Below are 26,329 nucleotides of genomic sequence, written 5' to 3'. Positions count from 1 at the left end.
CCCTCTTCGCCACCCACCAACGCAAGCAATTTCCTGGTCTCTGATGTCCTCGTCTATCGTCTGCCCCCCCCCCCCCCCCCCAAAATCGATCTGATCGCAGGCACATCTTTTCCTGATTGCCTCGCTGCACTTGTTTGAATGCCATGTTTGTTGGTCGGTGGCTGCTCTTTGTCCAACCCCACATTTTTCGCATTTTTCGCAATTGATCATCACCAACATCATCGTCGTCTATCATTGTCAAGTTCAACATCTATCATCGATCGATAGAGGGTTCACCTTTTTATCCCTTTGTCCACTTTTTCCCGTTGGTCCTCCGGCTCTCTTTTCCTCTTTCTCTGGAATCATTTAGGCTGAGACCAGTCTCACCCTTGCCCTACTGACTCAGCTTGCGCTACCGAGCACTCTTATTCCCCGTTACAATGCATGGTTTGATTTTCTTCCGAGGTAGGGAGTACCGTAGTACTCGCGAGGTACCTGGGCCGCCGTTTGCCGCTCTGAAGGGAGATGGATGGTACATCCCCAGTACCCAGAACAGTCCAGACCTCTGTTTTCCTCTCCCTCGTCCCTACATAGATAATACTAGGTATTGTACTCGGTCCTCGCTATTTGATCCTTCCTGGCTGACTCCCCTCGCTTCTCGCTTCTTTTGGCACCTTTTTCTGCCACCTCCCACGCTCTCGGTCCTTTTCAGTCCTTGTACCCCCAAATTTTCCTCGACTTGCCGTGCGTGCCCTTGTCCAGCTTGTCCACCCTCGATTCCCCCCCCCCTCCCACCCCCCAATCTGCAACAAAGAAAAAAAAGTGGGCTGCATCTTTTGCTCTCCAAGCCGAATTTCCAGCAAAAAGCCACAGCTTTTCCCTCCTCTCCCTTGTCGGCTTCTTCCAACTCGGCCTTCATCCCACACAGACACCGAGAGATACCTGGATACGTCGATACCTGCATGCCTGCATGCCTGGATACCTGGATACCTGGATACCTGGATACCTGATCCCTTGACGCCTTAAGCCCTTGAATCTCCGACCTTACTCATCCCGCAATCTACCATCTCCTGGTAAATCAACCGGCTGGACAGCTTTGTCAGTGTGTCTTCACATGTCTCACGCACCAGTCTCTATGTGTCACCCTGGATGAAAACTCGATCATCTTCCTCCTTACGAACCTCTCCCTCACCCGACACCACGCTGCGACGTCTCCGTCGCACACAATTTTCACCGCCAGCTCTGTCGGCTTTGCCTTACAAGGGAGATAGATCGCTCTCCATCCGCCCGTGTCCGTCTAAACCCGCCACCAACCGCATCTCATTCGGACGGCTGCCCCTCCCACTTTTGCCATTGCCATTGTGTCTTATTTTCCTAGCCTTCCCCAGACACCACACAAACACAAGAAGACGGCACAAACTCTGGCGAAATTACACCGTCCGTTCACGCCTCAGGCCTGTCTCTTTTGAGCCTTTTCGCCGACCCTTGGTTCTGCTTCCCGGATTTGCATTCATGTGTCGCCGCATCTTCCCCCTCCTTCCCCGGTGACCTGTCTTCTGCGTGGTGTTTCTTTCCCGTCCTAGGGAACAAAGAACCAGCACACGAAGACAGGAGAGGAAAGGGAGTTGTTTTTATCATGTACAGAAATTCGGCGCAGCTAAAATGCATCAAATCCATCCCGCCCAACGCCCTCCCTTCGCCCGACAACACTAGCGACTCTGACTCGGAAATCCTCGATGCTCTCGACCAGAAGAGAAGGCAGTTGGACGACGAGGTCGCCAGGTTCAAGGCTGCAAAGGATCGCGAGTTCCGTGAGTTTGAGAAGCAACTATGGATCACCAAGAAGAGTTCGCGTGCCGCCGCCAGTGGCTCCCAGGCCACGCCCACCAAAGCTGCGTCGACGCCTTCAGCGACGTCTTCGGCCTTGAGCCTGTTGGCCGCGACACAAAATGGTTCTGCAAATGGCTGGCCGGGCTACAAGGTGAAAAGAGAGAGTGCGGCAGCTGGTGACAAGGTCAGAAAACCGGCACCGCTAAGCGGGCCGACGCTGTCCTTGGAAAAATTGAACATCGCGGGCGAAACCACGCCACCTTTGCATACACTGGGGACTCCTCCCACGCCCTCGATCCTAACTCGGACAAGATCCCGTTCCCCCATTTTAAATGCAGCGGCACGGCCGACGACGCCGCCGACGCCCGCACAGTTAAAGAGTGAAGATCCTCCGCCCTCGTCCACTCCTACGCCTTCAAGAGATCGATCCGACCCCTTTGCTGGTGTGTTTACGCCCATGTACCTGCCCCTTTTAGAGTCGCGCGATCGTACTCCGATCGTGCGGAGTCCACAGCCCGTGACCTCCGCGGAAGAGGAGGAGAAACGACTGCAACTGGACGCGGACTCTAAAGATCGGGCGGACCAGCTGTGGAAACAGCAGGCCCGGTCGTCTCAGTCGCTACCGCCGCAACCAGTCTCGCCATCCGTTGTTGCAACCAAGCGCGCCCAGTCGACGTCCGTCTTGCCAAGCGCAAGTCTCCCCAGTGCGTTAAGGAGTGCCAGTGGCGGAGGAAGGACGCGGAAGCATGTCATGTTCCAGTTGGCCGACTTTAAGGTCGTCGATCCGAGCAGTAGTTACGAAGAAGGACCGAGTCCGGAGTTGGAGGGCGAAAACGACGTGAACGGAGAATCAGCACACCGATTTCTCGGGACCGAGGAAGACGGGGACCGAGATAATGGTGAGAGGGAGAATGGGAGCACCGAATTACTGAGTGAAAAAGACAAGCGCCGAGGAAGAGGACGAGGAGGACGTTTTATCTCGCCCATTCCTTCCCCGTTGGCGAGCCCCAATCCGAGCCCATCACCGTCTCCCGCCCTGAATGGAAGTTCACCAACGCCGTCCCCATTGCAGTCACCACGCTTAATATCTTCACCCGACCAGTCAGGGTTTTCTGGCGGTTTGTTGGGCGCCGAGGACGGAGGCAGCGGCGTTGGGTTTTTCGAGCTTGACGAAGAGCTAGCCAGTCCGGCGTTGAGAGAGGGGAGACCGGTAGAGGCGTTTGATCTCGAGATCGAGGAAGAGATTAGCGAGAAGATGGGCAGAGATGTCACGGACACCGGTGAGAGGGGACTGGGAATAGTTCCCTCGGTCCAGGTGGGGAGCGTTCCCATTGACATTGTGAGGCCCAGTGGGAGTTGGGTCGGGAGCTTTGGACACTGACGTGAGAGGACACGCTGGGCCAGAAACCAGGGGAGAAAGAAAAGAAAAGGGAGGAAGCAAGGTGTAGATCGAAGGACACCTACACCATCTAATCTATCCAGGAAGTAACATGGGGGTTTCCAGATCCCCCTGACCAAAAGTCGGCAGCCTTGGTCCCTCCTGGCCGTATTTTCGGTTTGTGGCGTTTGTCTTTTCGACTGCGTGTTTCGGGCGGCATATGTTTTTTTTTTCTGTCTCGCTCTTACCAACAACTACGACTATTGGCATGGGGGGGGGAAGGCACTTGATCTCCCCCCTCGCGCGCTTTCGAACGATCTGGGTGGCTATTGTGAGCGATTTTTGTCCTCATTTGGGAACCGTTTGATCCCGCACAGCTGTGCTGTGATGTGCTCTGAACTTGTCACGCTAAAATACGATGCGATGACACCAAGGAAAAAGGGATCCGAGGGAGGGAGGCTATCTGTCTATCTGTTTTTGTACCTTGGCTTTAGTTCTGGATTCTGGAGTGAGGAAGGGGGGGGGAGGGGCGGGCGGCGGCAAAAGTCCACAAAAAGATGATGCGAATGTGATGGCGATGACTGCCATGCTATGCGATGCTTTACGCATGCGATACGATCCAGTCGATTCGAGGAAATGCGATGCAAATGCATGGAAATACCATGGAAACGTTTTGGAGATGGAAATGGGGATAGAGGTGGAAATGGAGCCGAGCGATGTGTACATCTCACATATCGTACTATACATATATTGTCCCCAGCCAACATGACGCGATATGACACGAGTAGACTACGATCTGGATACATACCTCTATCGCTCTCGCCCTATTCCTTGCTTCCTCATACTTCCCTCTATTTATCTACTAGCATACTCACCGAGCCACCTGCTTACTGCATAGTACAGTACCGTGTAGTATGTTCTACATCCACCTAGTGACTGCAGATTATCCTTCTTTTTACGACCTAACTTGGATCATCTCTCTTTCTATTATCATGAGCTTAGGACGAATTGGGCGCGATATCCAATACCTTCACGTGATCGTTTACACTGCCCGAGTGGCGCTGGCGGGGGATGCTAAGATCCTCGGAGATGGATTCCGATATGACTTCATCCGAGTAGACTCGCCAAATCTCATCAACTCTCTTAGTTGATGGCATGAATCCCGTGGCTATAGCTGCATCATTACAGCCTCCCAGGTGTCGACACGGATGAGTGGTTTCATCGGATGGCCAGTTACTGGGCGTCCGTAGTCAAAATCCACCGCTTTGGCCACCAAAAAATATATATATATATATATTAGGCCTTCCTGAGTTCTCATTCTGCAGATGTCGGCAAGACTGGCGGCCGGCTTACCCTCGACTCTCTTCATGGTGTTCTCTTTCTTCGGCGCGCTCTGGGGCTATTGGGCCATCCTCAAGCACACCTCGCTCGTCACGGCAGCATTTTCAACATCCCCTGCTTCGGCTCAAGCACCGTTGGCGGGCTCCCCTGAAGCACTGAATCCCAAGCTCACCAATACCATCGGCAAGGATGTCATCACGCTCTACTACAACGGTACAGGACCAGTTCCTGCCTACGACAAGAAGTCACCTTTACCAGAGCCCATCACCCCTCTGGGCGAGTCGGCGGTTGAGGAGTCGATTCTGAACGAGTTGCTCTCCATACTTGGCACTCCCTACTACCCAGACACTTGCTCAAAGTGCATGGCAGCGGGTCAAGTTCTCCACATCGCAGCCATCAGTCAGCCGGTAGCTGTCTTTATCAATGTGCTCATCAGAGCCTGCAATGCTGTCCCGGAGTTCAAGTCAAAACTCCGAGCCGCGTCCTGCGAGTCTCATTTCAGTGGCGGGTCTGGATACGGCCCGTATATGGCGCAGCTCTTTTCGAAGATGAGTCTAGCCACGGGTGACATGCAGCATTGGTGCTCCATCAACTACGAATTTTGTGAAGTACAGCCTCCAGTCCTGATCGATGAAAACGTTTACTTTGATCCGAAACCGGAATCGGCAAACATGGCGCCAGAACCTTCCGGCCATACCTTCAATGTACTCCATCTCTCTGACTGGCACCTGGACCCTCGATATGACATTGGGTCCGAAAGCAATTGTTCAGACTACATGTGTTGCAGGCCATACTCGGTCAACAGAGAGCTGTTCACCGATTCTCACAACGCTTCGGTCCCAGCTTCGAGGTTTGGATCGTTCCTATGCGACTCGCCTGCTGATCTGGCGCTTTCAGCACTCATAGAGATGCCCAGCTTTTTGGACATGGACGAAATTGCCTTCAGTATATTCACGGGTGACATCGTCTCGCACGACCCAGAGGACTTACTCTCACATGATTATGTCTCCTACGAGGAAGAGGTGACTTTCAAAATATTTAAGCGTCTGCTCGGGGACAGAATTCCTGTATACCCTGCGCTGGGGAACCATGACACTCTCCCAGTCGGCTTCAACACCCCACACAGCATGAACCCCGACCCCACTAACCGAAGCAGCAACATCCTGCAGTGGAACTACGACCTTCTTTCCTCGCTGTGGTCAGGCCATTCGTGGCTGAACGACACAGAAGCCGAGTTTGCACGTACTCATTTTGGTGCCTACGCGACCACCACCTCTCAAGGTCTACGCATCATCTCGATCAACTCGGACTTCTGGTACAAGGAAAATATCTTCAATTACTGGAACGTGACGAACCCGGATCCGAGTGGAATCCTCAAGTGGGTGGCGGATGAACTGTCGGCGTGCGAGAAGAGAGGCCAGCGAGCGTGGATCATCGCCCATGTGCTCTCGGGGTACGATGGCTCCTCGCCCATGCCGAATCCGACAGCTCTATTCTATTCTATCGTGCGCCGCTTCTCGCCGGCGACAATCGCGGCGATTTTCTTTGGGTGAGCCCGGGACATTAACCCGAACTACTCGCCCATAAAGCTAGGACTGAACACTAACCTCTCACACAGGCATACACACCAAGATCAAGTGCAAATCTTCTATGACTACCTCCCTTCCTCCTTTGTCACCAATTCTGACCCGAAAGACCCCAAAACACTCCGGGATACGACGCAAATAGACATCACCAAGCCATTGCAAATTGGACACATCGGCCCTTCCATAACACCCCTCACAGGCCTCAACTCAGGGTACCGAGTCTACCAAATCGACAGCGAGACATTCGCCGTGATGGGTGCGCAAACGTACTTTGCAAACATGTCCAACAGCCTCAGCTGGACGAAGCCGGTCTGGGAATTCGAGTATGACACGCGGCACGTCTACTCGACCGATGTGGATTTGGAGACTGCGCATGAGGATGAAAGGGCGACGCATGACGACGACATGGCAAGCACAAGCCCGTCGCATGGCCACGGGGTCCCCTGGCCCGCGTCGTCGCCCCTGAACGCCACCTTCTGGCATCTCGTAACCGAGAAAATGCTCAATGACACCACCACCTCCTCCTCCACCCCCACCTCCAAAACACGCGACAACGGCGACGATGGTGACAGCGACGACAACGACAAACCCAAATCGCCCCTCCTGGACCTCTACGAGCGCCACGAGTCCAAATCCAGCTCCCACCCAGAGCGCCGGATGAGCGGCGGCGCGAACAATCCCGAGCAGAAGGTGTGCTTTTTGCGCGCCGGCAGCGGCTATCTGGGACACTACTGCAAGGAGAAATACGGCGGTGGCGACGCGAGGTCTCTGCGCGAGAGAGCCTTTGACGTGAGGTGACGTGAGTTGCACACGTAGGTGTCGGGCTGGTAGATCTGGGTCTGTGTTTGTGTGCGTCGAGGAACGGGCAAAGGGGAAAGGGGAGCGGAATTGGAAGTGGAAGTGGGAGATAGAAATGGAAACAGCAGGGTGGTCTATCTAGAAAGCGGTCCCAACGCATCTGCCTCGTCCTCCCCTCGCAGGCGGGGAGGTAAGAAAGACCGAAACTGAAAGAAAACAAGACTGAGAAAAGGAAGGAAACGATCGCGACACCACAGAAGGGCAAACTGTGTTGATGGCACCAATGGAGCATATTGCTGGCTAGATGGAAGAACTAAATGCTGGACAACGAACAATCTAGGGTATTTCCATTCCAGCAAGATTGCGCTATCAAGGTCAAATCATAGAGACACGCTAGTTATGATATAAACGGCCGTTTTGTTGGGAATTGAAAAGGAAAAGATCCCCCCCACAAAAAAACTCATCAACTCCATGCTCAAGGTAGGACGACATTGCCCTAATTTCACGTGTCGCCGATTCATGTCAGGGAAGGAGTATCAGCCCACAAACTCCAGGGACGCCTTGCTTAGATTCGATAACCAGGCACATTGGTTGGTTGATAGATAGATAGATAGATAGATAGATAGATAGGTAGGTAGGTTGACTCATTCAGTCGTGACAAGTTGTTCGCTCAGGGTCAGCGCGGGTGTCTTGAACGACACAGACATCAACGAGATCCGACGGTGTCGCTGTCCTCCTCCTTCTTCCTCCTGCCTCGATGGACAATCTCCTTCGCCGTCTGCGTGATGCTGATGCCGCCAAAAAGCCAGTCGTCGCCGTGGCGCCCATACCCGCCGGGCGAGCTCCCGCTGTGGCGCGGTTTCTTTTGGACCCAGCTGTCCCGTTTCTGAAGGTCTGGAGACGATGGACTCATGGCTGAAGGGGAGATGGCGCTGTCGGAGGCTTGTCTCTGTGCCCTTGGATGGTCATGGGAAGGGCTTTGAACCGGCAGTGGAGAGGTCTGGGCGTGCTTGATGGTTGTGGACGGGGGAATGGAAAGGTCTATTGGTGGTGGCCTTGGGGACTTGGATCGTGACCTGGTGAAGGGGAAGGGGAAGCTGAGATGGCCTTTCGTCGAGCTTGACGAGGACTGAGTTGACGATGAAGAGAGTGTGTTTGTTGGGGACAAGGTCTTTGAAGCTGTGATTGCATAATTTGATCCGTCGCTTGAGCTTCGACCCTTCATATCCGGCCTCTGTGAAGGAGCAGCTGGTGTCGGTGTTGTTGTTGGGTTGGAGTTCATTTCAATGAAATTGGTCAATGGGGAAAGATGTGAAGGATGCGAAGCCGTGAACAAGCGCTTTGACGGGTTGAAGGATCACGAGTGTGTTCATGAAACCGGGGGGGAATTGAATGGTTTATTTGCTTTTCGGTTGAGGAAGGTCTTTGAAACCACTTACGAAAGTACGTCTTGTCATCATTGGACTTAGCGGACTCGGCGTGTCCAGGAGATCAATGTGCAAGCAGCCCTGCATCTGCATGCCTCCAGGTATGATGATCAGATGAGGGACGATTCGGCAGCCAAGAACCGATTGAACATGCGATGGACCTCGTGGGGTGTTGCGTGGTTGGGGAATGCGAGGACTGATCAGTGATCAAATGCAGGGTGTGACCAAAAGCCTGTTGCTGCTGTTCAGTGTTCACCACCAAGACTGCCCCCGTGCATTTGTTGGACTTTGAACTTCTTGTCGAGTCTATTCCCTCTTGTCTTCTTTGGACCATTCATCCAATCATCCTTGGCCACATTCTGCAGGCCAGGCTGCCGAGCACCTGTCTCTCGTCACATGTTTCCTCGACTCTGCTCACCGGTTTGGATAGCCTTCGCCTAAGACTGGCTGAAAAAAGCCGCCACAGGCATCCGCGTCTGCAAGCTAGACCAGGCAAGACCAGGCGAACGCCCCGTGCTGAAACCAATAGCGATGTTAGCCCCAGATGAACGGAATCTGGTGGAGCCTCTTTTTCAGCCGCACTTTTTGGGAGTCGCACGTTTGAATGGTAATTATGGAGGAGAGCAGCATGTCGTGGAGTACCTCGTACATCAGAGTCGGAAGCGAGACCAAGGACGGCCAGGCGAAGCAGAATTCCAGTCGAGGGCGTTGCCCGCTGTCCGTCTCTGGCTGGAGTGAAAGGGCGGTTGACCATGGGTGTCCTGGTTGGGATTGGCACAGAAAAGGCTTAGCTGTTGCTGTGGACTTGGATAGACGTGCGGAAACGCCACTGCATACCGAGAACTCGACATACTTTGGACACTGTGGATGGTTGTGTAAATCCTGGTGAGTTTGGTCGCAGTTGGTGCCTGCGGAATGGAAGGCGGCGGCGGGGGGCAGGGAGGCAGAGGAGGTTGGAGACGCCGGGGACTTTCTTGGGACTTTTTGGCGCAGGCAAGTCACAAGTGAGAGTTCTTGTCGGCACTTTGGTTCTCCCCGTCCAGATTTCCTCTTTCACCATCCGGACTCGAGTTTTCCTGCAAATGGACCATGGAGAGTACATGTCGATGAAATCCCCTCCGACACCCTCTTTGCACGGGTGTTGGATCTGTTCGAGCAACGATGCATGGATCGCAAGTCACCTTCTCACGACACCTCTCTGCTTGACGGTACACACTCACTGGCACCACCATCTCAGTCGCAAGAAGATCCCTATAATCCGCCTACAATCGATCAGTCGCATGATGTTGCCCTGGTGATCAGAGTGCTCAACCAATCCTACAATTGCCATGGCGTCTATCATTCAAAGATCTTGCTCTGGGGCTCCGCGGGCTGTGGGTATGCAAGTACCAATCTCTGTTCGTCCCTCGGTGCTAACTACTGACCAGCAAGCGCCGCATTGCCACTGAAGCTGCGCTACAGTTTTCCGCCCGGACGGGCTGCAAAATCCTATGGATAGATGGCCGATCGTTTGAATGTTTTATCCGCGATTATCGAGCAGCCTACACCATCATCACCGGCGAGAATCTCCCTCAGGGCCTCACATTAACCCATACACTCCTGAAGATCAAGTCCACCCTGGAAGCTCGCCGGGATGAGTCACTCATAGTCGTCTTCGACTTGCAGTTCTATCTCGAAGAGGACGTGGAGACCGCACTGAGTACACCGGATCTCTTTCTCCCAGACCGGTGTCGTATTCTCTTTACGTCTTCCTATGTCATCCCCTCGGAATGCGTCAGCGGTAACCGGGGCTCCTCTGTGACATGTGGACTCAAGCTTGCCAGACGAGCGATATGCCTGTATGTCGGCGGCCTCAACGAGGAACAAGGCATGCAGTATTTTAGGGCTTCGGTGCCGAATAGCAACGATGCAGTCGACTCTCTCCGCGCTTTCGGGCACAGAGACTCATGGCAAACCACGCCGCTTCGGCTTGCACTTTCTTGTGCTTGTATGCGCTTACTGCAGGTCTCCCCGAAACATTTTCATCGACTATGCGCACACAAAGCCCGGGAAGGCTGTAGTCCATCATGGCCAGGCTACAGTCCGATCTTTTCGGACATAATGTGTATCCTGTGGGACGCGCTCAATGACTATGATATTGCTGCAGGGCGGTTGTTGGCCATATGCTCAATCGTCGATCGAGTCGCCATTCCCGTTTCACTTGTTGAAAAATTCCCAATATTTCAGAATAATCGAGAGCGACTCCTTTCCGCAATCGATGTCCTTCGTCTGAGTGGGTTAGTTGAGATCCACCGGGGAGCTGGGCTTGATACAATCAACCTTCACCTACAGGTGCAACGCTGGCTGCAACTCAAACGTCGAAGGATTGAGGACAAACAAGAGCTTACAGATCTTGTCCACGCCTGGGTCTCTGTGCTCAGCGACTATCTAACCAAACCCAAAGACGAGCTCCCGAAGAATGATCCCATCTTTGATGCTGAGAAATTCTGGCGAATGCTCGCTCATGTCACGTCGCTTTGCAGTCTCAAATCACGGCAAACTCGGGAGCTGTGCAGCATGCAATACATGGCTTTCTTGAAGCATGTCGCCATTTTCCTTGTCGAAGACGGTTTCTTTGTAGGCATGGCGTGGGCAGCTGTAACTCATGCGTTAAGCATGTGCACGCTTTTACAATCTCGGCAAGTTCATAACTTGGAACTAGACCGTGAGTACGTCCACATTCGACAAGTAAAGGCCAATGCCTACATGAATATGTCGGAGTATGGTCAAGCCGAGATTGAACTTCGGGAGGCCAAGCGAGTTCTTAGTCGTCGCCTATCAGGCAGCGCCGACAGCACACAGACATTGCGCGAGATTCAGGACACGGAAGCGTACCTGAGTGTCGTGCAAGGGAAATGGGCTGAGGCGGGCCGAATGCTCACTGAATTGCTGGCCTACCCCGAACCTAATGCTGAACCGTCCAAGGTTGCACAGCGACACTATTGGATGGCGAAAACAAAAGCGGCTGTGGGTACAGATATCAGCGCATTGGCACATTCGCAGTAAGTATGCCCTGAGACGGCTGCTGGTCTATCGAAGCCGGAGTTTCGATGGCTCTCATCCACCACTCGGATGCTAACTGCAAGCTAGCATGACCATGTCTTACTGGAGAGATTTACCCTACGAAGAACAATGGGGCTTCAAGGATAGCAGGCGCCTGTACTGGGTTGAGAAGCACATGCTGAATCTAATGAACCTGAGGAAGTACAAGGGTGCTCTTCTCCTAGGCACACGACTGCTGGAGAGAGCGCATGAGCTTATGCCTCTTCTTGGAGCGTCTGTGTGCCGCTTGACATATCGCGTTGTGTATTGCCAATGCATGCTCGACAAGGTGGACGATGCCGAAAGAACTGTGTGTCAACTACTTGGACTGCCATCACACGACAAATACGGAGATGACACTACCCGGGCCTATCTGCTGTATACGCTGTATGAGCTTGCGGTAGTGCTGCAACGCAATGGCAGAGCCGTGGAAGCTGAAGGCGTGTACAGATTCAACATACAGTCAGCGAAGCTCTACGACGTCAAGAACTTGAGCGGCACTGAAAAGTATGACAGCTGGCGTGACTACCTACAATTGGTCATGTGTCTCGTTGAGCAAGGAAAAGCGCTGGAAGCCAGAAAACTCAAGGAAGAATATGAGTATGAGAACCCAGACAAAGAGTTTGCGAACTCGATCATCCAAAACAGCTGGACGGCCTTTCGACAATCGAAGGAATTGTACGAGAGAGCAATCGAGGCCGAGAAAAGTGGAACAGCTTTGGAGTTCAAAGCAGCTGTTGATTTAGCTGGAACTCGGCCAGCATTGAAGCGGGCGGTAAAATGGTTCGGAAGCCCAAAGCATCGGCTCGAAGAGGGGCGGGACTTCGAGAGCGACATCGATTTACACCACATCGGCCGGGCGAGGAATAGCCGTCTTCTTCAGCTTCTGAATTTTCCCCTCGTCTACCTGGCCTTCGTCGATAGACGCTCCGGTGCTCTAGGCTACGATTGGCAGAACACCGAGTTTCTGTGGGCCAATCTCCGACAAAGCGTTCTTGGGCAATATTGGAAATGGTGTGAGTGTAGGAGGAAGAGACGACGCAGCCAAAGCATCCATGAATCAGATGAGCCTGTTGTCAAGCGAAAAGGTGACAACGACGGCTCCGAACGGAGGCTGAAACAGAAACCCATCACAGACTGGACAATAAGAATGCCAGATATGAGCAAGGCTATCCCAGAAAACTGCGGCCCCTCTTGTCCATGCATTGAAGCCAACAAACGGGGTCTGCTGGAGACATCTGCGCTGGAATCGAAACTCTTCTTATGGAAAGAGCCGACACGAGAATATCGCAAATCAAAAAGTCAATACAGATTCCGGAACGCTAAACCAAGCCGATCTCCGATCCCCCGAGAAGAATTATTTACCCTCCTCCAACCTAATACTTGGTTCTGGATCCAGCCTGAATTTGCAAATGGAGAGAGCGAGGGGGAGAATTATATCATTCCACGAGCGACTGAGATTCCTGGAATAGCCATCACGCCCCCGGATGGTCAAGTGGATCTTCTGCCACTCGCCGCTGATCCGCAAGAGAGAGTGACAAAGTATTACAAGAGGGACTATGCGGCAGACTTTGCTCGTCTCTTGGAGAAGCATGAGCGCGGGTGTTATAGACCGACACGGTTAGATGACATCTTGGAGGACGACGAAGAGGAGGAAAAATAGATGGTGGGCCAACGGGGTCAAGTCAGGGTTCCATGCGATCTCATTGGACAGGAGTGTTCTGGAGGAGGCCATCATTGCTACAAGGGCGGCGCAGTCCATGTACGATGGAGTACCCAAGAGTACTGGGTACCCCAAGAATACAACGTGCTCCAAGAGGATGCGAAAGGAGACAAGGCTGACAATGACAAGGCTGCACTTCACGCCCTCGCGTGCCCTTTCCTCGTCTTGTCTCTCCCACTCTTCGCTCTTGGCATGACGTCAGTCTCGATATTCGACGGGCAAAGTGACAAGACCACGAAACCGTGCGAAAGGCTCGGAGCATCTTTCCACCAGACAAAGCTGAATTCCCGAATACGATCACTCCATGTCCAGAATCGCCGGTCTTTCTCACACCATCCTCGCCTTTTGCTGCTGATGGGAACAGGATGCCCCAGCGCCTTCGTGAATCTATAATGTCTCCAATCCATGACCGATGCCCCTCCACCTCAGTGTCTTCTTCCACACAAGCCTTCACTTCTTCCTTGTCTTATTCTACATATTCTATTTCTATGCACGTAGCCAAGTTTTTATGATTGTGGATTATGACTTGACCCATTAATGGCTACTTCGCATCTGCCTCATCCACTGAACCTGTCCTCGTCGCCCCCCATCTTCATCCTTCCAACCCACCTGAAGCCACAAGAACTTCACGACACAGAAGACCTGATCATTCAATCCGGAGGCCACTTGACGTTTGATGCCAAAGAGGCAAGAGTATTCATCGGCCGGGTTGCCCAGAAGAAGCGCGCTGCTTTTGATCTACGGGCCAGGGGAGTATGGACTGAAGAGGCAGCCTTACCCGAGGTCAGCTCCAACGGGAATGAAGATCGTGAACCGGCAGCAGAGGAAGGTCCAGAGAGGAAGAAAGCCAAGCTTGCAGACCATACTAGGAATTCCCGGCCTTCAACAAGGCGAAGGCGGCCCAGCTCAAGCACAATCTCGGCTTCTTCAGATGTATCTCAGAACAATGCTGCCTCTTCACCGGCCCAAGTGCTCTGGCCTGATCTTTCCACCCACATTCTCATTCTTAAACTCTCCTGGCTGGAAGCGTGTCTCAAGGAGGAACATCTGATTCCATACCGACCTTACGTCGTCTATACTGCAAGAATCATCCCTAAGCCTCCAGGCGAAGTCTCTCCAAAATCACAAGTATCCCTGTCGGCATATTTCAAGGTAGGATCCGGATCCCAGTCGCAAACCGTCACGTCACGAAGAGCATCCAAACCGGCAGTGACAGCATCTATCCTAGAACGCGCAAAAGCTGAAGCAGCAACTCTCCCCTCCTCGTCTCGCCGCCGTTACGGCGATCATGCACACCACCACTCTTTGGCACAAACGACCACCACCAAACACAAACCTAAACTTCACCGAACTACAACCTCCGAACTTGAATACCAAGCCGAGCATCCTCTGCCTCGTCTTCCAGACTGGGCAGTTGGCCCATACGCGCCTTACGCGTGCTGCCGCTCCACATTCATGCACTCCCCCAACGATGCCTTCATCGCCCAACTCACCAAAATCAGGGACGGTCGCACACTCACGCTGGATGATATCGGTGTCCGCGCCTATTCGACCTCGATCGCCTCGATCGCCGCCTATCCATATCACATTACTCAGGCCGAGGAAATCACCCGCTTACCCGGGTGCGAATCAAAAATTGCAGCGCTGTGGCGTGAATGGGAAGACTCTGCTCCGCCGGAAGCCGACGATTCGGAAAGATTCATCCAAGTTGTCCGCAACTCGGACGCTGATCCGGACCTTCAACACCTCCGACTATTCTGGAATATCTGGGGCGTCGGGCCGGAAACGGCGAGGAAGTTTTATTTTGAGCATGGCTGGAAGGATATGGATGACGTGGTGGAGTTTGGGTGGTCGACATTGACTCGCGTGCAGCAAATCGGAGTCAAGTATTATGATGAGTTTTTGCAGAAGATTCCCAGGGGCGAGGTGGAGTCGATCTCGAGCGTGATTCTGTGGCATGCACGATCTGTTCTTGAGATCCCGGAGCAGAAGTATGGCACAAAGGAGGATGCAGAACTCATCATTGTCGGCGGATATCGACGTGGGAAGGAATTCTCGGGAGACGTGGATGTCGTTCTATCGCATCGGGACCATTCCAAGACCGAAAATTTAGTCGTGGACGTGGTGAGGAGTCTCGAGTCGGAGGGCTGGGTTACGCACACGTTGACGCTGAATACCACCACTAGTGATCGTGGGCAGACAACGTTACCATACCGAACCGGCCACGGGCACGGCTTCGACAGCCTGGATAAGGCGCTCTGTGTGTGGCAGGATCCCAATTACGAAGGCAAGGACCCAGAAGCGGACGAGGATGCAGCCAGGAAAAAGAACCCAAACATCCACCGCCGCGTCGACATCATCGTCTCGGCCTGGCGCACCGTCGGTTGTGCAGTGCTCGGCTGGAGCGGTGGCACGACCTTTCAACGGGACGTGCGACGCTTCGTGAAGAAGATGCACGGCCTGAAATTCGATTCCTCGGGCGTGCGCAACCGTGCGAACGGACTCGTCCTGGACCTTGAGGCGCCCAGGCCAAGGGGGAACAAGGACGCCGTGGAGATGGTCCTGATGGGTAAGACTCTCCAACGGAGCGATTTCGACGCCGGCGAGGAATGGGACGATCAGGATACCTGGTCGGATCGTGAGAGGAGGCTCATGGAGGGGCTGGGCATTGGGTATAGACCGCCCGAAGAGAGATGCACGGGTTGAATATCCATCCATCTTTGGTTTTGCTTCGTCTTTGGATTTATTGGAAGGGAGGCGAGTCTGCAGATCATTCTCATCAATCTGGCATGCACGATACGGTAAATGCCCCCTTGATCGAGGCTCGGTTTGTTCATTCATTGCGAGGGAGCGCATGCATGCATCTCACGAACCCAGAATTTTGATATCACTACCAGGTTATGACGAGCTTTGACGAAAGGAATCAGCGAGCGAGGAGATATGGCAGGATAAGGAATACATGAACATTGGACATTGCCCACATTGATCGAAGGGTTCGCATTTCATACCTAATTTTTCTATCACTTCCCAGCCAGAAAAGACCACTTTTCGATAATCTACAGTCCAAAGAGAGGCATACATCCCTCATGGTAGTGTTCACGCTCATGGAGACCTTATTCTCCTGAACCAAGATGTAGTATCATCTCTTCTTCTTCCCGATACTCGTGTCCACACTGCCCACCAACCAAGCTAGCGCAAACACCACAGCTGATCCAGTAAAGATGGTGACGGGTTTCCTGAAAGCCGCTAGGAACGGATACTCGTACGTCAGCAGGACAGTAACATCTCTTGCCTCATCAACGACATTGTAAGCCGTCAACTTCAACTCCGTTCGGCCCAAGGTGTCCATGAACGTCTTGTGGTTATCATACTCGGCATGCAGAGGAGGCACGCCTGTTCCGCCGTGAGTTTGCCATTGGACGTTTATTGCGCCTTCGGGCAGGATGACGCGGAAGACAAGCTTCTCGTATTGAATGCCTTCTGGCATTTTAGGACCTTCCAGAAGTGGGACAGAGAGGATGTACGTGTCGGATTTAGTCTTGAGTTTGCGGAGGACAGAGGAAAGGGCATTATTCCAGCCAATGCGGAAACTATACTTCCATCCCCCGAATAGAGGGTAGCGAGGTTTGAGCTCCAAGCTAGCTTCGCGGACATTATTGGGCCTGAAACGCGATGTCGACACGTTTCCAATGTCTGTGAAATAGGGGTCGACGGTGCCTGGTTTCAGCGGTACTTTCAGTTCCCTGAGAGCTGAAGTAGATCCCTGTCCTGCGCTGATGTAGAAGCTCTGCGTACTCCATGCCAGGCGAGAGAATTGATTTGAGAGCGTAGCGCCGTCATGACGAAGCCAGTATCTTTCTTCAGTCGCCAAATTGCCTCCCCAGTGGGAAACTTCAACATCTCGTTCAAGCAGGCTGCATACAAGGAGGGGCTTGTTGAATTCGTAGCGCACAGTCACTGGGTAGACCGTGCCTGGTTCGACCTTGGCCGTATCGTAAGGACCATATGTGAATGATGAACCCTGCTTTTCTGGATCGGTGGCTGATGTCAAGCCAGTCGTGGTGCTGTACTCGGGGACATCTGCAGAGGCGAACTTCACTTTTGTTTTTTGCTTGTGTGTCTTATAGACCGTGGGAACGTAGGCGGAGAAATTGTACATAAGATATTGCTTGTCTTCCTGCTTGATAGAGGCGGGCAAGGGCGTCAGAGCACCCAGCACATTCCATGATATCGAGAGAGTGATGGTGCTTTTAGATGGCAGCGGTTCGGAGAGGTGGATGATATAGTAATGAGTAGGTCTAGAAGAGTCAGCCAACGTTACCAGTGAGCCAGCATAGGTTCTGCATACTTTGTGGCTCTGCCCTGATTGTCTGATTTATTGTCTAGCTCAGCAAGGGCGACTTCCAATGGAATCTCTGGCTTCTTCTTGTCCCGGGCGTCAAACCCGCCAATCTTGCCCATCAAGTCATATTCCAAGGGGACATAGTAATGGTATTGTGGTGACTTGTCCGTGTTTGTGACCAGCACATTGGTGGTCTCCCTCACGTAGCCTTTCTCGAGGTTGATGGTCCGAACAAGGTTGGTGTTCTCGAATACTTGGGGAGGTTCAGAGTCGACAGTTAATATCTCTTTCGGGGACCAATGCGCTGTGAGATTTGAGTCTGCCCCAAATACTCCGGTGCATAGCGCGAGAACCGCGCCCACCACCGATGATAGCCTCATTCTCAAGCCTTGAAGAGACAGTAATCAAGGCCGCATCGGCATTGTCGACCCAATCTGGCCAGCGTGGAGAAGGGGAGAAGGCTGCGCCTGCGGAGTTTCAAATGACAATATTGACGACGTATTCTCAATACGGTGAAATATTGCCTCAATGAAGCGAAATAAACTGTACGGAGAATTATAGCACTTCATGAACACACTGACATTGACTCCTCTTTCATTGGTGGAAGCTCCTCTGTACGTCTCGCGCTCTCGACGTCGCTGTTTCATAGCAAGGTCCTGTGTCCTTGACTCAAGGTTGCGATCCATCGACAAGTCGCCCACCATGGCGTCAAAACTCGTGCCACAGCTGATACGTCAAGCCACAAGGACAGCTACCAGAGCTCCTCGAAGACAGCTGCTCCATCCTAGACAATTCTCAACCTCACCGTCGTCACGGAGTGAAACTCTCGCAGTGGTCAGTAGCACATACGTCAATGAGGTCTACGGGAGATCCTAACACAGAAAACCAGCATCGGAACACTCCCGAAAATAACCCCTCCATCCCCTTCAAATTCAACGACACAAACCTGCGCCTCATCGACGAGATCACCAAACGCTACCCACCACAGTACAAGAAAGCGGCCGTTATGCCTCTTCTGGATCTGGGCCAACGCCAACACGGCTACACCTCGATCAGCGTGATGAACGAAGTTGCCCGCATCCTCGAGATGCCGCCCATGCGTGTTTACGAGGTCGCAACCTTTTATACCATGTATAACCGCAATCCTGTCGGGAAATATTTCGTGCAGGTGTGCACCACCACGCCGTGCATGTTGGGAGGATGTGGCAGCGACGTGATCATGAAAGCATGCGAAGAGTTTCTGGGCATTCATTCGGGACAAATGACCGAAGACAAACTCTTCTCTCTCCTCGAAGTTGAATGTCTGGGTGCTTGTGTCAATGCACCCATGGTGCAGATCAATGATGATTACTACGAGGATCTCACGCCAGAGACGATTGTGCAATTGTTACAGGCGCTGAAGGACTCGGCCACTATTAGCGGATATGATGTGTCAAAGATCCCGAGGCCGGGACCACAAGTCTACGAAGGGAAACAGAGAATGACGTGCGAGCCGAGGGCCGGGCAGACCGCATTGCTGAGTGAGCCATATCATAGTAAAGACGTCCTGAGGGCAGATGGGGAGCTCTAAAGGGCCGGAGAAGGAGAAGACTGTGTGACCATGGGAAGATCCTGTAGATTTCGAATTCGCGAAAATCAAACCTCGGAGGAAGAAGGCACAAGAAAAATCAAAGACTACAGTCAGTCAGTCAGTCAGTCAGTCAGTCGTCTGGGCCACTCTGCAAGGCTGAGCCGTGTTGTACATATAAGGGAGAGAGGGGAGAGCAGCAGAACACCCGACCGAAGAGAGCTGGCAAATCACAACCATGTTCTTCTAACTGAGCCAGCTGACCAACTGACCAAGTATAGCCGGCCCATGGCCACTGATTGCTTAATATGGTCCTTTTGCCGTCGAGAGTTCTCGGAAAACGGAAAATGGACTTGACAAAGCTGCCCCGGTGGCCAAAGATGGGAGGACTTCTTTCTCGTTTTCTTTTCTTTCTTGCCCACCTTTCCTCACGTGTCAGGGGAAAGGGGAGATCCGGTTAGGACAGTTCATGATCACATTGCTAATCCCGCCGTCCCTCTCGTAGATGTCACCTGGCCATTGTAGCTCCCAAGCATTTCCTTGTATATACCCGGAATAATTAAATCAAATAAGACTTTGATAGCAGTGTGGTTTTCACTAGTTGTACAAGCGAGTCCTGGATAAGATTCCATTTTCACCCTTCATCATTTTGATGCATTCCCGTCGTCATGTCATGGGGCTCGTTATCCCAAAGTAAGAGAGCCTCACCTATCCCGAAGTTGACTCCCACGCCCATGACCAGCAAATGCGAAGTCCCTGAAATTCATAAATATGGAGTCGGGAATGTACATGACTTAGGCCACACCAAGCTTCTTCCCGTTGCTAGCTGCGTATCGTGGAGAATTCACAATGACCCAGCATTTTGAACAAAATATCAACAAGAAGTAAATGCAGCTGTCATCTGTGGCCATGCCATCTGAAGAAAGCTGCACCGTCGTCACAAAAGTAGGCAAATTCTTTGATGGTCCTATCAGTAATCGACAGGGGGGTTGGAATAGAATTCGGCAGTCGGTAAAGGCTTCCAAGTCGCTGGAGGCTGGCTAAATGTGTAGACTTTGACCGTTGATGTCGTGTGAGGTTCGAATTGGGAAGTGAAGGTACTCCCATTATGGACAGCCGTGATATCCATTGTCTCGAAAGGTGGGGGCGGCTCGACGTTCAGAGGCTGGTCTTGTTCCGAGTCGCCTAGTTGCTCACCAATATACCCCACCCAGCCATCAGAATTGGATTGCTCTAGCAAACTGGCATTGCCATATTCAGATGGTGCATGGGATACCTCGTTTGAATGAATGCCAAATGATGGCTGGGTCGGGTGCCAATCTATTTGATCCTCGGAGAGATTCGAGTAGACCATTGTCCACGTCAAATCACCCTCGAACTCTTCACCGTTTGCTGGTTGCTCGACGTCGCCTTGATTCGGTTGGATGGCGATCGACTCGAGGGGACATTCTCGGATATGTCGGTCAACAACGTAGGCTTCCACTTTAGCCTTCAACCGATCTATGCCCACGGTATCTTTTGTAACGAACCATTGTTGTCTTCCACCGTTGCTGAGCCACCCACTGAAAGAAACTGACGTCAGTTTTAGATCTTTCTTCAAGTGCTTGATCAGTCGGACCCAGCATTCCCGACGATCTTCATCACCGAGGAGCGTCACATTCGACAGTTGCAACCTTCGCAGTGTGGCGGCGTGGATCTTCAAGAAGTGAATGAGATCCTCGTCATGGCAGACGCAGGCATCAAGGATCAGCGTTTCTAACCTTGGAAGAAGTGGCACAGACGTCCATGTTCCGGCCGGTGTTTCCAGAAGTCCGCACAAATCCGAGGTCAAATCATCGTCGGCATACTCGTAACGGTTGCCACTGCAATCCGTCAGCCGCAGCTTCAGCGTTCTGATTCTCGGGGCCCCTTCTAAAAGGGAGCGGATTGCTTCAAGATGATGGGCGCCGGTGATCAATGTGTCGTTACGGAAGGAGAGCTCAAGGGTTAGGAGATCCTCGGTAACAGCCCGACAGATGCGAAGTTGTTGCAATGCGGCGGGTGATTTATTGGGCGCCACTCCGAACATAGCGCGGCCATCTATGTTATCTGCCTCGAAGCTTAGAAGGCGACAGCTAGCCGAGAAAGCGGCAGTCAGGAAACCTTTTGTGTATGACCTGCCGGAACTGCCCGCCATAGCACCCCATTCGACCGTTTCCGGGTCGATTCTGAGCCGGTTGCAAATCTTGACGTAGAACGAGGGAACTTCGGCCGCTGCAGTGGGATTGCAGCTACGTTCGGCGGCCGCCATAGTGGCTTCATCTTCATAGTCTCTCACGCGGACAGCTCGAAGGTTTGGCAGGATTCGCAAAGTCCTGGAGAGGATGGCAACTTCAATAGCCAGGTCCTCGTAGGGCTTGAAATGGCCCGAGCATGCGCGGTCGACCTGGGCCACTGTCTTGTGTTGTACCTCTATGGGGTATGGAAGAGCTGGGTCTGGCGGAATTCCCCTGATGCGTTGGAAGAAGGAACCAAAGCGGCCATCATACGTCAACTCGACGATGTGACGAGTGACTTTTGAGTGCCTCAATGCTCTGTAAAGGCCAAGGATGCAATGGTCGTTTGGAACCAGAACCACCCTGTTCCAGAGATAGGGTTCAGCCATCTGAGCCAGATTCTTACAAACCAACCGCAGTTGCTTCAAGATCGGTCGAGGGCATCTTTGAATGATAAGCAGGAAGATTTCATTAGGAAGATCTGGGACCTGGTTCAGGGTCACCTGCGTGGAAGAGGAGGTCATGGCGCGTGAAGGGTCAAATAATCACTGAGATGGAATTCTGGAAAAAGCGCATCGGACAAGGTTCGAAGAAGGTAGGTCATGGATGAAGAGCAATGAAACGAAGTCGACAGCGCAGAGGCACAGCGTTTGTTATGCTGTTGCGGATGAACGAGGTTACCACTGAGGCTTGGACACTTGGATGTGGCTGCCTTTCAGGCTAGCGGCGGTTGCCTGACGGATTATGAGTCGCAAGAGTGTAGAGAGGGAGAGAGGGAGAGAGGGAGAGCTGGAGAGACGGCAGCGATGGAGCAAATTCAAGGAGCCTGACAGATGGATAGATGGAATTGTTTGCTGCAGTTTGCCCAATGCCGAGCGAATTGAAGGATGGAGGTTGGGCGAAGAAAGCACAGAGCCAAGGTAAGTTTGTGGTGACGATGGTTGTGCTGTCTTGTGCTGGCCTGTGCTGTCTGGGTTCGAGTCCTAGTGCGAAAGTCGCAGACGAAGACAGCCTCAATCCCCCTCGTGCAACTCCTTTGTTCTGTAGAGAGCATTCGGTACCTGTCTCGATTCCTCGGGCAGCATGACACACTCTAGGACTAGGAGGAGCTGGAGGTTTCATTGAGCTCATATGTACGAGGTACATGCCCTTCAAACTTGATCCGAGTTGTACAGGCATGTGGGATTATTGAACAGGCTAGTGCCGCGGTGGAGGGGGCTTTGGGGGGGGGATGGGTTGGGGGGGGGTGCCTACGAGTATATACATACTTAGGTACAGGATACCGAGTACCTACCGTAGAGTAACATACCTAGGTACCCAGTAGTAGTTGATGCCCCACCAACGACCTAATATGTATCGAGGTACAGTATGTACCTTCTCGGTACTCGCTATCCACAAGTAGGTACTACATAGGCCCACCAGTCCCTCGTAGGCGCTTCCTAGTGGGCTACCTGTACCGGGTACTGGTTCTGCAAGTAAGCTACTGGGTACAGGTGCACGTTCCCTTAAACCAGGTTGCCATTGGGCAACAGCGGGGGTGCCGATCAAGCCCCCTAACAACGGCAAGCTCCAGCAAGCGAGGCCCTGATGCGCATCATTCGAGGGCGCTGGTGCCCGCCTCCACCCATGACCTTTACCTGCATGCAATTTTGGGAGCTTTGAGCTTTGCTTCTGCTCCATCACGCTCCGAAAGCATTGTCTCTCCTCTGCTTCATTCCCTGTTACAACCAATATTCATGTCCATTTTTGTCTCTTCTACTCGGTTTACCATAAGCTCACACATCTGTCCATTCAATGCGGTAGTCTTGCAGCCCTACTTCTACCTGTCGACATGAAGTCTGTCCTAACGAGCCTCCGTCCCGCTCCATTGTGTTCCTCGCTAACAGTCCACCTTTCTGTAGGTTTGGCCAGCAGCTCCGCCAGTCTCTTATCAAGGACTATTACTGGCATTATATTGCCTATGACGACCTGAAAGCCGCCCTCAAGAAACCTTTCATCAATGGCAAAAGTGGCCAGCGAGAACCCTGGACCGACGACGACGAGGCCAACTTCATTCGCCTGCTAGAGGCCGAGCTCGACAAGGTCTTCACTTTTCAGAAGCTCAAGAGCCAGGAGATCATATCGAGAATAAAGGCTGCTGAGGCTGAGGTGAAGCAGGTTGTGGAACGGCAAGATCGCCAAAACCACAATGGCTATGAGCCCGACGAGGAGCTCGAGAACGATTTCGATCTGTTGGAAGCCGACCTTTCCGACATCATCGCCGACGTCCATGACCTGGCCAAATTCACCCAGCTGAACTACACGGGTTTCCAGAAGATCATCAAGAAGCATGACAAGCAGACCCAGTTGATCCTGCGTCCTTCGTTTGCCACCCGTCTCAAGGCAAAACCCTTCTTCCAAGACAACTATGATGCCTTCATCGTCAAGCTTTCCAAGCTCTACGACCTTGTCCGGACGCGCGGCAACCCGGTAAAAGGAGATAGTGCCGCCGGTGGCTCCCAGCAGAACTTCGTCCGTCAAACAACCAAATACTGGGTCCACCCAGACAATATTACCGAGCTGAAGCTCATCATTCTCAAACATTTACCTGTCCTGGTCTTCAATCCAAACAAGGAGTTTGAAGAGAAGGATTCTGCCATCTCATCCATCTACTATGACAACTCGGAAACATGGGAGCTATACATGGGTCGTCTCAAAAAGACCGAGGGCGCAGAGGCCATCCGTCTTCGTTGGTACGGCGGCATGGAAAACGAGACTATCTTTGTTGAGAGAAAGACTCATCGGGAAGATTGGACGGGCGAAAAGTCTGTCAAGGCTCGTTTCACCCTGAAAGAGAAGAACGTCAATCCCTTTTTGGCTGGGACAATGACGGTTGAGGAAGTCTTCGCAAAAATGCGAAAAGAGGGAAAGAAGAGCATCAAGGAAATTGAAGACCTCGAACAACTCGCTCGAGAAATTCAGTACCGCGCCATCAGCCGGAAACTCGTCCCGGTGACCAGGTCGTTCTACCACCGCACAGCATTTCAGCTTCCAGGTGACGCCCGTGTGAGAATCTCGTTGGATACCGAGTTGACCATGGTCCGGGAAGATAACCTTGACGGCAGACAACGCGCCGGCAAGAACTGGCGTCGGATGGACATCGGCATTGACTGGCCCTTTCCCCAGCTGCCGCCGGAAGATGTTGAACGGTTCCCCTACGCCGTCCTAGAAGTCAAACTGCAGACCCAAGCTGGTCAAGAGCCACCTCAATGGATTCGTGACTTGACAGCGAGTCATCTTGTCGAAGCTGTTCCCAAGTTTTCAAAATTCATTCATGGCACCGCCACCCTTTTTCCAAGTCGCATCAATCTGCTGCCATTTTGGTTCCCTCAGATGGACGTCGACATTCGGAAACCGATCACCCATCGTTTCGGCATTGAACGACCCGCAAATACAGCGAGCTACTCCACCAGCGATATCGACGAGGACGAGTATGATTCAGATGACGCAGCAGTGGAGGCTCAGACGACCGGAAAGACAACGCCCATGTTCGACGGCTCACAGGACACCGAAGATGAAGGGACAAGGCGCTTGAAGGCTGCACGGCAAGCGCTCGACGAACATACTCGGGCCCAGGACCGAGACGCCATGGAAGAGGGCTACACGGCGCCGGGGAACTCATTAGACGTAGAAGAAAGGGTGGCTGCGATGCCTGTCTCTGCCGAGTATCTATATGATTCGGAAGAAGAAGACGCCGAAGACGAGCTAGAACAAGCTCGACAGTCCAAATCCTGGAAATACTACCCTTTGCTTTTGAAACACCACGCCCATCTGGTTGGGGACCGTGTTCTCAACCTCATTCACAAAATCCCCACGAGTACCCCCTTGCCACAGAACGGAGGCGTTGCTGGCGGCAGAAACCAACTTACGGGCCAAGTGCAAGTCAAACTCTTCAAGGCTCCCAGAGGCAAACGCATCCATGTGCCCGTCCGGGTGGAGCCCAAGGTCTACTTTGCCGCAGAACGCACATTCCTCTCGTGGCTAGAATTTAGCATCATCATCGGCTCCATTGCCGCCGCGCTTTTGAACTTTGGAGACAATGTGAGCCTGATTTCTGCCTGGGGGTTCACCATTGTCGCGTGCGCTGCGTTGATATATAGTGTCATCATTTATTATCTGCGGGTGCAGATGATTCGCAAGAGGAGGGCCAATGTCTCAAGGTACTATGATAAGTATGGGACGACGGCGTTGTGTTTGGGGTTATTGGCCGCAACAGCAGTCACATTTGTCTTTAGGATCAAGGAGAACGGATGGTTCCAGCTGCCAGGTGACCAGGGGTAATGGTGTGGTCCGTCGATCAGAACTGCTAGTCGATGCAAGTATGTGTAAGGTGGGAAAAGGAGTTCCAGATCCCCCGGGAAAAAGGGACAAAGGGAAACAAAACGGACGACATGTTGAGAGGAATGCGATCATTATAATAATGGCCTACATGAGTCGAGGGTCGCCCCGTATCGGCTACATCCTGCAAACATGGTTGATTAATGGGTGGGATAGGAACCAGTACTCTCCCTCCAGGTCGCTTCTACCTATCTCCACTGTCGTTGGACTAAGTCTGTTACATAGCTTATGGAGTACTTGCAGCACATACAGTTCATCATACCTAACTAGGTAGATACATGCCGAGATAGGTACCCCGGACGCAGTATATTCTAGGGACGTATCTATCAAGTCTGCGCCGGGTCACAGCGGACATCATACATAGAACTCCGTACATACGCCGCCCTTTCTACATGCATACATCCCTAGGTGGGTACGGAGTACACACATAAATACTAGGCAACCTAAACAATGCGCATCTGCCCGGCCAGAACGCCTTTGCATATGTTCTACAGGATATGCCTCTCCTGTACGCGCGTTCCATCTCTGACTCCGGGGCTCCGAAACGCCTTTCCAAGACACCGGTATGGCGGAGAAAGTAATAGTGCCGCTGCGCATCGTTTTCGTAAGGTCCATATGAGAAGTGGGAATAGTACTAACGTCAGG

At 52.6% G+C, this 26,329-nt stretch overlaps 10 protein-coding genes across 10 annotated transcripts; 7 read left to right on the top strand and 3 right to left on the bottom strand.

The window, feature by feature from the left end:
* Positions 1–1,615: 1,615 nt before the first annotated feature.
* On the top strand, positions 1,616–3,190 carry A1O5_03826 (uncharacterized protein; the record flags this gene model as incomplete). Its single annotated transcript, XM_007744437.1, has 1 exon — positions 1,616–3,190. One exon carries the CDS (start codon positions 1,616–1,618, stop codon positions 3,188–3,190), a length of 1,575 nt encoding a protein of 524 aa, XP_007742627.1.
* A 1,322-nt stretch (positions 3,191–4,512) lies between these two features.
* Positions 4,513–6,912, top strand: A1O5_03825 (uncharacterized protein; the record flags this gene model as incomplete). Its single annotated transcript, XM_007744436.1, has 2 exons — positions 4,513–6,077; positions 6,147–6,912. 2 exons carry the CDS (start codon positions 4,513–4,515, stop codon positions 6,910–6,912), a joined length of 2,331 nt encoding a protein of 776 aa, XP_007742626.1.
* A 706-nt stretch (positions 6,913–7,618) lies between these two features.
* On the bottom strand, positions 7,619–8,194 carry A1O5_03824 (uncharacterized protein; the record flags this gene model as incomplete). The annotated part of the gene is made up of 1 exon (XM_007744435.1): positions 7,619–8,194. One exon carries the CDS (start codon positions 8,192–8,194, stop codon positions 7,619–7,621), a length of 576 nt encoding a protein of 191 aa, XP_007742625.1.
* Positions 8,195–9,504: 1,310 nt separating this feature from the next.
* A1O5_03823 (uncharacterized protein) lies at positions 9,505–11,384 on the top strand (the record flags this gene model as incomplete). Its single annotated transcript, XM_007744434.1, has 2 exons — positions 9,505–9,716; positions 9,767–11,384. The coding sequence occupies 2 exons, from the start codon at positions 9,505–9,507 to the stop codon at positions 11,382–11,384; spliced, it is 1,830 nt and encodes a 609-aa protein (XP_007742624.1).
* Positions 11,385–11,475: 91 nt separating this feature from the next.
* A1O5_03822 (uncharacterized protein) lies at positions 11,476–13,083 on the top strand (the record flags this gene model as incomplete). The annotated part of the gene is made up of 1 exon (XM_007744433.1): positions 11,476–13,083. The coding sequence occupies one exon, from the start codon at positions 11,476–11,478 to the stop codon at positions 13,081–13,083; it is 1,608 nt and encodes a 535-aa protein (XP_007742623.1).
* Positions 13,084–13,680: 597 nt separating this feature from the next.
* Positions 13,681–15,849, top strand: A1O5_03821 (uncharacterized protein; the record flags this gene model as incomplete). The annotated part of the gene is made up of 1 exon (XM_007744432.1): positions 13,681–15,849. One exon carries the CDS (start codon positions 13,681–13,683, stop codon positions 15,847–15,849), a length of 2,169 nt encoding a protein of 722 aa, XP_007742622.1.
* A 433-nt stretch (positions 15,850–16,282) lies between these two features.
* A1O5_03820 (oligosaccharyl transferase complex subunit OST4) lies at positions 16,283–17,865 on the bottom strand (the record flags this gene model as incomplete). Its single annotated transcript, XM_007744431.1, has 2 exons — positions 16,283–17,441; positions 17,492–17,865. 2 exons carry the CDS (start codon positions 17,863–17,865, stop codon positions 16,283–16,285), a joined length of 1,533 nt encoding a protein of 510 aa, XP_007742621.1.
* Positions 17,866–18,187: 322 nt separating this feature from the next.
* Positions 18,188–19,055, top strand: A1O5_03819 (NADH-ubiquinone oxidoreductase 24 kDa subunit, mitochondrial; the record flags this gene model as incomplete). The annotated part of the gene is made up of 2 exons (XM_007744430.1): positions 18,188–18,319; positions 18,375–19,055. 2 exons carry the CDS (start codon positions 18,188–18,190, stop codon positions 19,053–19,055), a joined length of 813 nt encoding a protein of 270 aa, XP_007742620.1.
* Positions 19,056–20,022: 967 nt separating this feature from the next.
* Positions 20,023–21,831, bottom strand: A1O5_03818 (uncharacterized protein; the record flags this gene model as incomplete). Its single annotated transcript, XM_007744429.1, has 1 exon — positions 20,023–21,831. One exon carries the CDS (start codon positions 21,829–21,831, stop codon positions 20,023–20,025), a length of 1,809 nt encoding a protein of 602 aa, XP_007742619.1.
* Positions 21,832–23,138: 1,307 nt separating this feature from the next.
* A1O5_03817 (uncharacterized protein) lies at positions 23,139–25,627 on the top strand (the record flags this gene model as incomplete). The annotated part of the gene is made up of 2 exons (XM_007744428.1): positions 23,139–23,143; positions 23,209–25,627. 2 exons carry the CDS (start codon positions 23,139–23,141, stop codon positions 25,625–25,627), a joined length of 2,424 nt encoding a protein of 807 aa, XP_007742618.1.
* Positions 25,628–26,329: the final 702 nt, after the last annotated feature.

The sequence above is a fragment of the Cladophialophora psammophila genome (assembly GCF_000585535.1).
Source record: "Cladophialophora psammophila CBS 110553 chromosome Unknown aczJe-supercont1.5, whole genome shotgun sequence".
In the NCBI taxonomy this organism is placed as follows: Eukaryota; Fungi; Ascomycota; class Eurotiomycetes; order Chaetothyriales; family Herpotrichiellaceae; genus Cladophialophora; species Cladophialophora psammophila.
This window is presented reverse-complemented; position numbering and strand designations above follow the sequence as displayed.